General features: G+C 38.3%; 1 protein-coding gene across 1 annotated transcript in view; it reads right to left on the minus strand.

Annotated features, from left to right (window-relative positions):
• PCLO (piccolo presynaptic cytomatrix protein) overlaps positions 1 to 14,296 on the minus strand; it is a 350,197-nt gene that overhangs the window by 314,691 nt on the left and 21,210 nt on the right. The window contains exon 3 of the mRNA XM_051622973.1: positions 12,403 to 13,791. Within this exon, the coding sequence (XP_051478933.1) occupies positions 12,403 to 13,791 (1,389 nt within the window). The remainder of the gene's footprint in view (positions 1 to 12,402; positions 13,792 to 14,296) is intronic.

Genomic DNA, 14,296 nt, shown 5'->3' on the forward strand with positions numbered 1-14,296 from the left:
TGGAAATATCCAAAACCTGACTGGGCCGGAGAAACCTGCTTCAATTGACCTTGCTTTGGGCAGGGAGTCAGTCTGGAGATCTAGTTAAAATTCTGTGATTCAAAGGTGGAGGGAGCTTCACCTTGCCTAATACAGATACTAAAAACAGTTAAAACATCAAATGTTATCTGCATTTCATCCTGGAAAAACAACTAGAAGCAAACTCAAATATGCCCAAGGAAATCATCAGAGAAAGTGCATCATGCCTTAGACCAACACCTGGAACAAGCCACTTCACAGTGTGTTAAAGCTGAACCATTCTTGATTACAGTTACTAACCGAAGATTGAATAAAAGCGGGGGAGAGCATGAATTTCACTGAAGCCTCCAAATATGACTGTAAGTAATTCTAACACATTGTGGATTACAAACAAAAGTTCTTTTAGCTTTACTGTGCATTATGGCTTATGAAAAAGCATTGACCAGATTTGTCATTTGAAGAATGACAGGGCACTAACACAACCCTTACAGGTTTGGAGAAAAAGCAGCAGAGTTAAAATATTTAAAAGGATGCCAAATGAAATAAGAGATAATGTTATGATCAGGAGATCCTTCTGCTGATAGGTGATATAGAAGAAAAATGGCAGTGCTCTTTCTCTTTAGAGGTCTGGCATAAGAGTGTAATTGAGTCCTAGCTATCCCGGGCACACAACTTTAAAAATTCACTACACAGCACAATACAGGTGTTCTTGGCTCAGACATGACTCAGGACAAAATAGAAGTGCATTGGAGGTCAGCACAAAAGTGTACGTACAGAAGCCTGCAAAAAAAGTAGTTCTGTTTTACTTGTTCTGTAATGAGTACAAAGTCTACACATCCACTCTCACAAATGTCATACCCTGACATAAACCTTGAGCCTCCCCAAGTAGATTCAAACGTTCATTTATTTATTAAAAAAAAACAAAACACAAAAACCAAAACAACCCAAACTAAAATTTTGTTTTCTTCAGAATTCTTGTTTTTCTGCATTTAAAATTAAACATTACAGAAATACAAATATTTCTAGAGATAGTGTTGGAACTTTAATCCAGTGTCCTGTTCTGACTGTAAATCAAGAGTGAAAAACAACTCTATTATGAGACACTAAAATCATAAGCCAGAAAGTAGAGCATGTTGAAATGTTACTGTATTAGTTAGTTTTCAGTATAAGACAGACTTTTGATCAAACAAAATACTTGCGTATTTACTAAAAAATAATTAACAAATATCACACATTTAAAAAAATCCTTTTTTTCCCCCATTATAATTCAAAAGCAAGAAGAGAGCATTTGAAGTTATGTATGTGCTCTGGTTGTTTTTTTAAGTAACATATCGGAGTGCAGTGAAAATTCCAGTTGAATTTCTTTTGTAAAATAATATTTATAGATAGAAATTTAAGGGTTGGTGTGTTTGGGGTTTGGGGGAGGAGTGGGGAGGGTAGGGAACAGGAACACATCTGACAACTTTTCCAGTCAGTAAAGGACTTAGCATCATGCTCTAAATGTACAAAGAAATAGTTACTAACTAGAATCTTGAAGACAGTAGTTACAGCAGATTTTGTCAACATTCAGAAAGAGATATGTATCCTTATGATTTCTTCTTACGTAAGAGAGAAGATAGAAAACTTATGATCAATTACAAAAGTGACACTTCAAAAGAATTTAGAGATTTGTATTGGCAACTACTGATGAGGACTGGAGTTATGTAATCATCTTTCAACTCCTGTATTTGCAAACATTCACTCTTAATCATCTATAATCGTAAAACAAAACAAACAAACAAAACTTCTAAAAAATCACAATGTACTCCTTCTGGATAGGTCAGGAAGGTGTTCAGAAATCTCAAAAGAAATTTTGAAATATTATAAATACATCTGCAGCTTTTACCTCAATTGTTCAGGTAACTGCTAGGATACCAAATCTCCTCAAACCAATAGCTACATTCATAAAAATAATACATTTAAGGACAAGATGTCTTATGCCTCCTTTCCCCCACAAAGGGACTATGTCTTTTGTATCAGCAGGCCTCATGAGCTTAAAATGGCTGCCCCTATTCCCTAGTCAGTGCTTGCTGTCCTTGAAAGATGAAACTGCAAGGACAAAGCCTCAGTGATGGACAGCAGGCGAAGGTGGAAAACTTGCAACATTGTTACCAGACACGAATGCTGTCCAGGGACTAAGCAGTAAGGTGGGCAAAAGCACCTTTGATTGGTGGGGACAATAAGGAACTACGGGAAACACCAATCTGAGGCCATGGAACAGCCCCTGGGAATTATAAAAAGACTGCCTGCTCTTGCTGGAGCTACTGAAGCCTGGGAGTTGCTGATCATCTCTGAAAATTAATGTGGTGCTGGAGATTTGATTGGAGGCTTTTCACTGGACACATACTGTGTAGTCACTGGACCTTGCTGCCTGAGGCTATTGCTGCAGTGTGTGGGGTGTTCCTGCCACACCTTCCGAGAGCTACTGGTCTCGCCGAAGGCTGTGCTGTCCCCTGTCACTGGCTGCAGGATGTCTTTCTCATCCGGCACGTAATTCCAAACCCATGCGGAGGGAAAAGCCACCTGGGCACTTAGTCAAATGACTGATCATCTCAGAAAAAGAGTAAGGTGGTGTATTTCATATATCCCCTATGGGCAGTCTCATCACTAAACTCGCACGCTCACCGTGACTCCCACAAGGGGAAAACTGTGTCGGGCTTGTCCTCCTCCCTCTCCTCCTTTAGCTTTATATAATAATTGGGGTGTACACACTGTATTTAGTGTTAAGTGTGCTTAATTACTGATATTTTCCTTGGCCATTAATTTCTCTTTCTTGAACCTTCCTCCCCTAAATTGTGGCAAATCCCTTTAATAAACCATTTAATTTGAGAATTTTAAAGAATTGCTGTCTATCTATATCTGTTGGTGTGGTGAGGAGTGGTCTCTCAATTTTTCACTCTAAAATAGGGCCCCACAATGACTGTCTCTCTGCAAGAGGCAAGCATCACATGTGACCCCTTGGTCCCTCTCAATAAATTTTTTACAATAAGGAAAGAGCCATGATACTTCCATCCTGACCATCCAGTTTGCGGCTCACTACACCTCTGTACATGACAACTAGACCATTTCCAATGTGAAGGCTGTTTGCTATGGAAAAAAAGATTACAAAAAAAAGAATAAACAAACCCAAAAGATTACTAACCTAGAAATACTAAAAACAGCCTCACTGTCTGAGTACTTTCATTAACCTCCAAAACACACAGGGAAAGCTAACACACCTCATCATTCTTCTGTGAGTGTTCTGCTCTGATACTGTTAAGGTTTTTTCCTAGTGCAAAAAGAGATAATTTCCCCTTCCCACCCTTCCCCTCAACAGCATATGATACAAAATACAGTCAGAATACTTCAGAGGCAGCTAATCCCCCTCTTCAGCACCAATTCATGACCTCCTGCTTCAAATGCTGCTAGACAGCAGCTCAAAGACAGCATGAATCTAATCTCCTTTCCACACTGTATAATGGCTTAAGTTTCCCTTAACCTCCCTCCTTATTTCAGTAATACTAGAGAAATCAATTTAATATGTAAATAATATTAAATCTCAATCCAGGTTTGTTCTCATTCTGGTCCACTGAACCATATGCATTTCAGAAATATGAAAAATAATCACTAGCCACTCCAATTATGACACATTCTTTCCATTACTCAGGGCCAAGTGCTTCTGTACAGCAAACGAAACAGGAATCAGAAACGTGGCCCATTTCTTCTCTAATATTCACCTTAAGAAGTAAAGAAATTTTTACTGCTGGTCACGCTTCATGCAAGCAGCTAAAATTAATTGCAAAATGTCTTTGGTTACACTTCTACATTCCCGTTAAGTTTAAAATAACCACGCAGCAATGGCAAATAAGTGATTTTTAGACCTGCTTTGTCCAAAAAGTTGGGCATTCTTTACTAATGCATTGCCATGGCATGGCAAACATTAGCCTCTCGGTCAGCAGAAGTATGAGGTGAAATTTGAAACATATGCAGTAACTGGAACTTACTAACTGCTGTAACAACATGAACAGTTTCATTTTGCAAGAAACCAGATCACAAAATTTAGGCAAATGTTTAAATTTACAGTATACTGTCTTTTCACATAGTTATTAAATACTCAAATATCTGTTGTAGTAATCTAATATATGAACAAATATCCAGTTAAAAATATTGTGTTTTCAGATTTATGAAATCCTCAGAGATATTTTTTAAAATGCCATTACAGCATCATTCCTAGAAAAAGCATCTGTTTGTCATATTGCTGGAATAGAATCAGAAAAAGAATTTCCTTTGAAGCTCCCCATGTAGCGAATCTATCAGAAGATCAAAACCATGTAGGTTTCTAATCAGAGGTTAAATACTTCGTATTTTTATGATCACAGTTAAGTTCTGACAGTGTCTGCACATATCCCTAATGTGATCAGGTAGTAAGTAAAGTCTTACTACGGCATCTCAACTGGGTACTGAAAAAAGATTGAGGCACTTAACGTCCATTAGATTTTGTTTGTTTGTCTAACAAAATCTGGAAGTGGTTCAAAATGTTTTAGACTTATTTGGTCTTATCTTGAAATTAACTAAATCTCACATCAATATTTAAAGTTTATAAATTAAGCATTTTTGTTTCTCAGTAAAACATGAACAAAAATGTACTACTGTGTAATGTAAAAGAAAAAATAAAGTATCTTTAAAATATCACAATGAAGTTTACAAAAAAATTTCCAACTTAGATGCAATTAATACCAACTTAGCTTTAAGAAGACTTCTTCCTCATTTAATTATGGGACATCAACCAAATTTCTAATGAAATAATGGAGAAGAAAATCACCTGGCTCAAGGCCAGGTCAGTAATCTTCCTGATTATCTGTTTCAGATTTGTAACTCCAGCTTGACCCTCACTAATACACTAGTCTATAAATTGTCTGATTTCCTAATGGCCTGGGGAAAAAACAGTACACCACCCACAAGAAACAACACTGAAAGCTGTGCATTAATTGTTCACTTGTGCATTTATTGTTTCAGAGGTGCAAAAACATCTAGAGATGGAAAAAATGTATGTAGGTAAAGAAGTCATTGCACATGAATTCCTGCTGGATGAGGAAAACAGCCAGCTAGATAGGAGCAGTGTGTGTCAGCAGCAGTGCTGCTGGAGATATCCCTTTGGATTTCACACCATCAGTGGCCATTACCAACATTAATAAAAGCCATCTGGTCCTGCATAGCTTAATGTCTATATCACTGTTTCAACAATATTTATCCATCCCTGGAGTTCTTTGTTCTGAGAAGTACTTTGGTAACTTTTAGTGGCCTGAACAAAGAAAACAAACAGCAGGCAATTAATCATGATAATAGTGCTTCCAAAGGTCCCACTACTACTTTGAGCAATGATACCAATCTTTTACACTCTTTGAATTTAATTTTTAAAAAATAAAATAAAAAAATAAATTAAAAATACCCTAATTTTATCACAGAATCTCAGAATCATCGTGGTTGGAAAAGACCTCTAAGATCACCTGGTCCAACCATCATTGGTCAAATCTGCTGGAAAGAAAAAAAGAGTGCAGTCTTGTAGCTAATGACTAGTAACCCTGGAGATCTAAGAAGCCTTGTTTTCAAATACTGTTCCCAAGACCTTCGTGTTTGGAATGAACCATCAAAACCTGACTGCCAAAAAATGAAACTGCATTAGCGTATAACTTGCTTTGGACCAAGCAGCTCTACTGAAATGGAAGACATCTATTCAGAGAAACTTGTGAGAAAGGAAGGATGCTTTCATTTCCCTCTATAGTGACAACAAATTAAAACAATGCCATCACAGGTCATCTATTAATTAGCTTATATGGATGCAGTGGCTTACTCTTGGCTTCACTTTCTCTGTCGCACCTCTAAGAGTGCAACCTCATGGGTCCCTGGAGGAGACTGGGAGACAAGAAGCTTGGCTTTAGCATCCCAGTAACAGCCCTGAGCTAAGGAGGGGAGTCCTGAAGTCTATTTGCAGACCTGTATTTTGCATGTAATATTATTGAAGAACAAATTAACTCAACAAACCACCACCACATTGTACTTGACCATGAGCAGGCTTTATTATTGTTATTATTAAATAAAGCTCATGTGTCTAATGTCAAACAGCACTGCCTCTGGGTGAACTATTCTCACAGACGTGCCAAAATCGAATCCCAAGAGGGGTTTCCTCTAATGCCTGGACTCCAAAGAGATTTAAACAGAAGTCAGACACTGTTCAAAAGAAATGGCAAAAAAAGAAAAGACAGAATTTCAGGCCTCTGGAGAATCATGAGGTCAAAGCAGGGTTTTTTGGAACACAGCTTTAGCTTAGGCATCACGGAAGGACAGAAGCTCTTAAAACATACTTAAAAGAATCATGGACAACTCAAGTCTCTGCATCTAAGCATTTAAATATGTCTGCAAATATGAGTACCAGAAGATTAACTTTGTTGATGAAGGTTAAGCTCTTCAGCCTTATTAAAGGTGAATTCAAGCACTGCGCTTTTTTTATTATTTTTCTTATGTTTATCTATGGTCATTTTGACTAAATCATCCATCAAAGGTTCGTTCCATATTAGCCCTTCTATCCTGTATATACACAATATATGTGCTTCATAGGAAAAATGGAAGAGGTGAGTCTTTCTACTATTAAACATGTATCCATTTGAATGTTGTTCCTCTTATATATATTGAATTAGTGTTAACAGGAGAAGTAGGATACTTCATTTAGACATAAATTAATTTCATTCTGACAGACAAGAAATACAGTGGTGTTTTTATCACCTAGCATGCATTCTGTTTTTCAATGCCAGAATTTATCTTTCAAAATAATAATTAGTAATAGTTTTTACATTTTCTCAATTATAAAGACTTCTCTTTTAATGGATAAAATTTAGTGAATACACCATGTCAGCCTATTATTTTCTGTATTATTTGGCTACTGATATTAAACAATACAATCAAATTTTAAAAGGACCTTTCAATATAGAGGGGTGAGGCAGAAAAGATAAATTATGCAACTGAAAGGAGTGGTTGTTTTTTTCGTTGTATCTTAAGCGCAAATTCCTTTTCACTGTGTTTCCCAGACACCATCTGTTTCAAAACAACAAACTCAGCACCAGACCTAACAGTGGAGATAGGAACTTCTAATAGGAGTTAAACCTGCCAACTTGCAGAATGGCCTGAGCTTTCCCAAACGGAAAAAAAACAGTACAGAGTTGTTAAGGAATTAAACAGAGGCAATGGCTGTCACCTCAGATGATGCAGTACACCATTTTAGTGAATTTCTTTAAAAGCATAGAAGACTTATTACTTTATAATGTTTCTGCACACTTGATTTAAGAAGTCGAAACCACATCTGGGCATTTAATAGAACGGATCATTTAATTTAGGATAGGTTTTTGGGGGGTTTTAATTATTTTTTTAAGCCTTATGTTAAAGCCTGAATAATGGGGTCACACCTGCTGAGGGCCTCACTCTATTTGCAATTAGATATTAGTGAAAGGCTGGAAAAGTAGAGACTGCCAGAATTACTTACATCAAGGACTCACCTGTACCAGGACCCTTTCTGTAGAATTTTTTGAGATACAAGAACCCAAGATGCATTCAGGTATATGACAACATGCCATGACAAGAGAGCTTCCCTCATCTCCAGAAAGGCTTATACCAGTTTCAAAATGCTAACTATTTACCATGACTTCTAGATGTTCTTATCAGAAGAGCAATATACAGTTTTTGACCCGGTTATACTATTGTTAGAAATGAAATGTAGTGTTGTTTTTGCATTCCAGTGTTAGAAATGTAGTGTTGGGTTTGGTTCATATATATATATATATATTTTTTAGTGTTAGGAATATAATAGTTTGCTTGAGATAAGTGAGATATCTGCACATTCCAATTACACCAAGAGTGGTTTACAGCCCAAGAAACTGAGGGACTTAATTGGGCTCCATCTGGGGGATCTGAACATGGAGAAGGATTTATGGCCCAAGATAAGGCCGAACAAAGCTACTTCTATGTTGCTCCTCAGGGCAGGATGACACCAGTAGATTGTTAATTGGGAAGACAGCCAAGGGGGCAAGAAAGGTCCAAATTTTACCTTAAAAGGTAAAAAGTAAACTGCTAGAATGGAATGTGTAAACAGGGGCGGGAAACTTATAGGATAATTAGAAGCGTCGGATAGGCTGTAAACCCTGGAGTACCCATCCAGTGGGGAAACAGGGGAGGGAACTTTGCATCGGGAATAGGGAATATAAACCGTTATTCACCTTGCTATGGGTGTGCCTACTTGCTTAGGTCACCCATTCTTGCAAGAATGTAAATAAACTGTGCTTCGTTGAAGGATCTGTGTGGGCCTGCTCATTGGCGCGACAGACGTTTCTCACACTACTGAGTTATTTAGTTTGGTCTAATAAGTAGCAGTGGGAAAATAAGTTATCAGAAAAGCACCTAGATTTTTTTGGTGGGTTATACATCTATTTTTAGAAGAGTCCTATGATTTAAGAACATGGGTTGTACAGGAACCATCAAGGTAATTGTATAGACTCCTGCTTATAGATTCCTGCTATCATATCCACTGAGGTCAAACAATTTCATACCGACAAAATTCTAAGAAACATCACTATGGGAAATTGCTCATATTAACTATTCTGATTACATTTCTAACAGATTACCTCTTCTTCAAAAAAGAAATCCCTAACAAGTCTGAGACATGATGCCTTTTCTGTCCTTCCTCAGTCCACCCTGCCCTTCTTCATTTGAAACAATTCTTTCCTGTCTGTAGCCCCAGTAATTTATTCCACAAATGGAGCATTTTTTACTTCCAAGTACCTTTCCAGATAATAGCTATCAGTAGACTAAAGAGTGCTTCTGTTGTTCCCTTGGCAGTTCTATTAGATTAAATCCACTAGTACACTCACATATACACACTTTACATATTTTGAGCTCTGTTGGTAACATGTTACTATTTTCTTTCTTCTTGCCCATACATATTCTACAAATCTGGATATCCTAGTTTTCCTTAGCTTAGATTTAAATCTTCTTTTTTTACTACTACATTAATTCATTACAGGTTTTATGTTCCTGACCCTGCTGCCTCGACATATTTAATTACATTATAGGCAACCATCTCCACTCCTGTTCAGTATTCTGAACAGCTTCACTGAGTTTTAAATGCACAAAATGGTCGTTGCCACACACTTCATTTCTGGCTTCTGCAGTTGCTATCTTGTTCTTTGTTGCTAAAAATAGAGCTGCTCCCAACTACCTGAGCTGGAAAGCTAATTACAAAGCTGGTAAACAGTGCTCCTCCCTATTAAGCAAATGGCAGAATAAGGAGTCTAATGCACTAGGGTGCACATGGTCCTGTGGGTCTCTGAAATCTGTCAGGTGTCATTTATTTAATGATTTGTGGCTGTTTGCTTCATGGATAAATTACTACAAGGAAATAACTGCTGGATCAACAAATCAGAGAGAAAAAGAACAATCAGCCCATTTTAGGAAAAAGTGTTCTAGTCTAATTCTCAGCTTGCACAAATCAGAGTAATTTCTGAAGTAAATAGCACATTGTTGATGTAGACTAGGTAAAATTCTAGTTCTCTTATTCTCTGCAGAAGAGAGGTTATTAGAGAACTTTTTGCAGCAGCTTAAAGACTTTTTTGAAAGTTATTTATGTCACAGAAGAACAAATAACGGCCACTGTAAGAAAGCACCTTCTTCCCTTAAAAGTACTCTCAGCCACATCCACAGTACAGCAGCATGTTGCCTTGAAGATACTCCCTGGTAAAAGATCTCAAAGTATAAGTGCCCATGGAGTTCAGACACTGCTCTCTTATTTGTCCATGAAACACTGGTTTTCCTGCTCTATAGGACTGATTCTTACCATATTGCCCAATAACAGCTTTGTTGGCAACAAGGTTTCAGCCATCACTAAGTCAATAAAACTAAACTAATTTTAGCCACTACTGAGAAAACCATATATAGATAATACATAAGTCACTGTTCAAATCATTGTGATACAGCTGCAACTCCAAAGCAAAAGTGTAAAATACCCATTATGTTTGTTCAACCAGAACACATTCTGGGGCCAACAGGGAATACAGCCTTCTGGAATTACATTCTTTTCTTTGAATGCAGAATATAGGAGTAAAATAATGTGTAGAAAAGCACCAGAAAGACCAATTTTAACAAGCATTTCTATTTCTCCTTCCTAACCCTCCAAAAATAGACAAGCAAATAATAAATTTTCAAGACAGTACTCAACACATTAGAAAAGTTTGGTGGAGGAAAAGAATATGCTAGTGACCATAAACTATTTGCTTGTCATCATGTTTCTGTCATGTTATAGGTACATACAACATACAGGGCATACAGGGACACCATTGCTATCTGAGGTTAAATATATTCTTTACATAATTCATTTGGGAGAGGAGAGGATCAGCTCCCTCTTCTGTCACCCACCTTCATGAAAACGAAAGTTAGGCTGTCCTCAGCTAAACAAATTTATTCCTGTTATCAAGAAAAAGCAGTTTGCCAATTTTTAGCAAAAATGATTGGATAAAAGATGATACGATGGAAAAGTGTGGATGGAGATGGCAACATAGTATAAGGAAGCATAAAATGCAAGAAGGAGCAAAAAAAAAAAAAAGGCAAAGAAAGGCATGTAGAAGTCAAACTACAGAAAATCAATAGCATTTCAAGCCTGCATATTCCAAAGTGTGGAAACAGAGAGAATTCTCTGGCAGTAACAGCAATGGGAAAAAAGAAACAGAATACCAGCCTATTGCCTTAAACAGAAGCAATGCAGAGTATAACTCTGCCCACCACAAAGCCGTCCCACACCACCACACCTACCTCAACTCTGTAGAAGTCAATGCACCAGGACTTTGGTAGTTATCATTTTAGCTTACCATTTCTCCAAAACTCACACATCATGGTTTAATGCCATTCTTTGGAGGCATACTAGAGTGCCTCTGGAGAAAGTCACCTGCCTTTCTCCACATTTAAAACCTATGTAACTTTGGGTACATGTGCATGTGTGTGTGCATGCATGTGTGTATGGGGCAGGGGGTTGGACAGTGATAAGGATTCTGAGTGTTTGATGGAATTCAGTGCATAAACAACATTAAAAGTCAATTGAATCCTGGCTTGCAATCACTGATCAATATTCCTGTTTTCTCAGACCTTTCTTTCTGACCTAAATGGCCACAAAGACAGTACACAACACATTCATAAGTCAGATAAAATGCGGTTATCATAGTACGACAAATACCTTTCAATGGTAGTATATTCCAGAAAGCAATCCAAAAAAAGCATATGAAGACAAAATAGGCAGTATTTTCCCAACACCTTGCTATTTCTCCCAACATTAATGCAAAGATGTCATAACCTTTAATCCTTTAATTCTAATTTATTCATTCAGATTTCCAAGACACAATATTGACAGCCACTTTCCTCATGTGTGAAAAAGAAACATTTACACATTTAAAAAACTGTTTTTAGGTGGTCTGCTTCTGTTGAGTTGAACCTGCCGAATTTATATGGTAAAAGTAAGGTGTGCCTCCACCTTTTTGTTAAGCTACTATAAAGTTTCCAATCCCCTTGCCAAAAAAAATTATTAGAAAGGAAGGAGGTTAAAAATGTGGAATGTGAGAAAACTGTTAAAAATAAGTTGCTTAATTATTTTAAATATAAGTTAGCCTTGCTGGATCTGTCTTGGTTAATCATGGAAAAGGCACTCTTAGACTCACTCTCCTTAATGAATGAAGTGATTCTGTGAACTTTGCATGACCAAAAAATTACATATTTCACCACACAAGGATCACTCACTCAGACTTCAGCCTTCCTTCCTAATGGGTACATCAGCATGTGCAAAGACTCCAGAGTCTGAATGAGATTAATGGAATAAATTTAGGGATATAATAAATAGGAGGGGAAGGGAATAACATTCCTTAATTTAATAATTCTCTGAATCAGGGGAACTGATTAAAGAAGCTCACATGCTAATGTACAATACTGAACCATACAAAAAAATGTATCCTGTGATGGACAGGAAGTACAGTAGTTTGCTATATTATAGCAGCACCAATTTCAAGAGTTCATAACCAAAATTAACTACCTGCATATGCCTCAAAAGCCTAGCAACCAGCCAAAACAGACTCCTTTAATCTGCCGAAAATACAATGGAAGTCCTTTCTAACTACTGACCAAAGTTTCATCCAACAAAGATATTAATTTTAAAAGCCCTCAGATATTGAAACACTCAGATGTTTTTCAACAATTCCATAGATAAAAATCAGCTACAAAGTGGTCTCCCCAGCACAGGGAGCCTGCAGGTAAGAACACAGATTAAATAATACTCCATTGCCTTACCTCAGCTATGTGCGGCATTGGGTTAAATCCACAGAGATTGCACACAACTTTCTTGCACTCTGTACACGTATTAAAGTTGGGGGGGTCCTTAGAACCAATATTTAGTCCAGTTTTACAAAGGGGACAAGACACTTCAGGCTGGCTGGCTTTCTCCAGTTCTGAGAGAGCAGCAGGTTTCTTAGCTTCAGCAGCTTCAGGCTTGCTATCTTTAGCCAAACCAGGTTTCTTTTCTAAATCAGATCCTTTAGTAGTTAAAACACTGTCTGCTTTTTCTGTTTTTTCAGTCTTAAGAGGCTTGGCTTCTTTCTTTACAGGAACATCTTTTTGAAGAGACTGAGCCTGACCAGCCTCTTTGGGGGCCACCTGAGAGGCTGGAGGCTGTGATGGAGGCTGGGGCTGCTTTGCTGCAGGACCAGGTGGAGGTGGGGCTGATGTCTGAGATCCTGGCTGACCTGCTGTGGAAATTAAATTTGAGGCTTGGCTGAAGATTGAAGCTCCAAATCCAAAGAGTTTCCCAGTAACTGTTTCTTGTGGTGTTGTAGGCTGAGGTTTAGGGGAATCAGTGATGCCACCCAGATTAAGGCTGAAACGCCTTGACTGCTCGGGAGTTTTCTGAGGCGGCTGAGGTTGAGGTGCCAGCTGTGCTGGTGCTGGCTTTGGACCTGCCCCTGCTTGTGGGCCCCTGGGAGCTGGTTTGGTATCAGGCTTTGGGGCCGCTTTTGCCTGTAACTTTTTTGGATCATCTTTTGTTTGTGTTGCCTCAACAGGCTTTTGAGTTTTAGCATCTGGTCTAGCCCCAGGCTGAGACATAAGCTTGGGATCCGACTTCTGTCGAGACACTTGTGGAAGGGGTTTGGAATCTGGTTTATCCTCAGCTGAATGTGTGTCCTGTGATGGTTTGGCAGCCTCTGGCTTTGGGGAATCTACTGCTTTCTGTTGAGTTGGTGGAGGTTTGGGACCTGCTGAATCCTGTTTTGGCCCTGGTGCTGCAGAGGTAGGCACAGTGTCTGTCACAGGCTTCTGTACACTGGGTGGTTTTTGCTTGTCTTCAGCCTGAGTTGGCTTGGTCTGATCAGACTTGGGAGTAGGATCTGTTTGCTGGGAGACCTCAGTAGGCTCAGCATGAGATTCTTTTGATTTTACAGGGGGATATCCAGGCAAGGATGGTTGCTTTTTCTGTGGCGGGGCTTTTTTTGATTCTGCTGGCTGTGAAGGATCAGGTTTTGGAGAAGCATCTTTCTTTTGAACTGGCTGTGGCTGGGGAGATGGTTTAGCTGTGGAAGGTGGAATGGGTGTCTTCTGTTTGGGTGGAGGTGGCTGTGGCCCAGGTGCTAGGTCACCACCTAATGCCCTTTGCATCTGGCAGTTTAAACAGAGCCATTCCTTAACCTGCAGGAAAAAAAAAAAAAATTAAAGGTATTATAATAAAAAAAGTTAATAAAATCAACATAAGAATAATAGGCTATTCTAACGTGTGGCTTGTTGCAGTATTTCAGACTTCTGTGTAAAAAGGTGAAAGATTAATATTACCACTAAAACTGTTTTGCAGTTAACATCTAATGAATTTTTTCACTCTTCCCAATGTTCCTGTGACTCAGGCTATTGCTGAGCCAATGGCTAATGGCTTTACCCTCAGTTCACACACAGCTGAATATTGGAGGATAAAAACCCAGCAGAAGGGAAAAACACATTGGAATTTCATAGGACCCAGCAGTGATTCATTTATAGCAATAATTTGCCAGAAAGGAGGAAAAAAAGACAAATAGTGCTAAAATAGTTTGACACGTCAAGTCTGCTGACAGAAAACAATAATCAGAATTAAAACACAGTAAATGCATAATTGCCTTTAAGCATATATCTATCAACCTCTTCGTGCAGCTTCAGGTTTTGGTAA

Source organism: Apus apus, chromosome 1 (assembly GCF_020740795.1).
Source record: "Apus apus isolate bApuApu2 chromosome 1, bApuApu2.pri.cur, whole genome shotgun sequence".
Classification (NCBI taxonomy): domain Eukaryota; kingdom Metazoa; phylum Chordata; class Aves; order Apodiformes; family Apodidae; genus Apus; species Apus apus.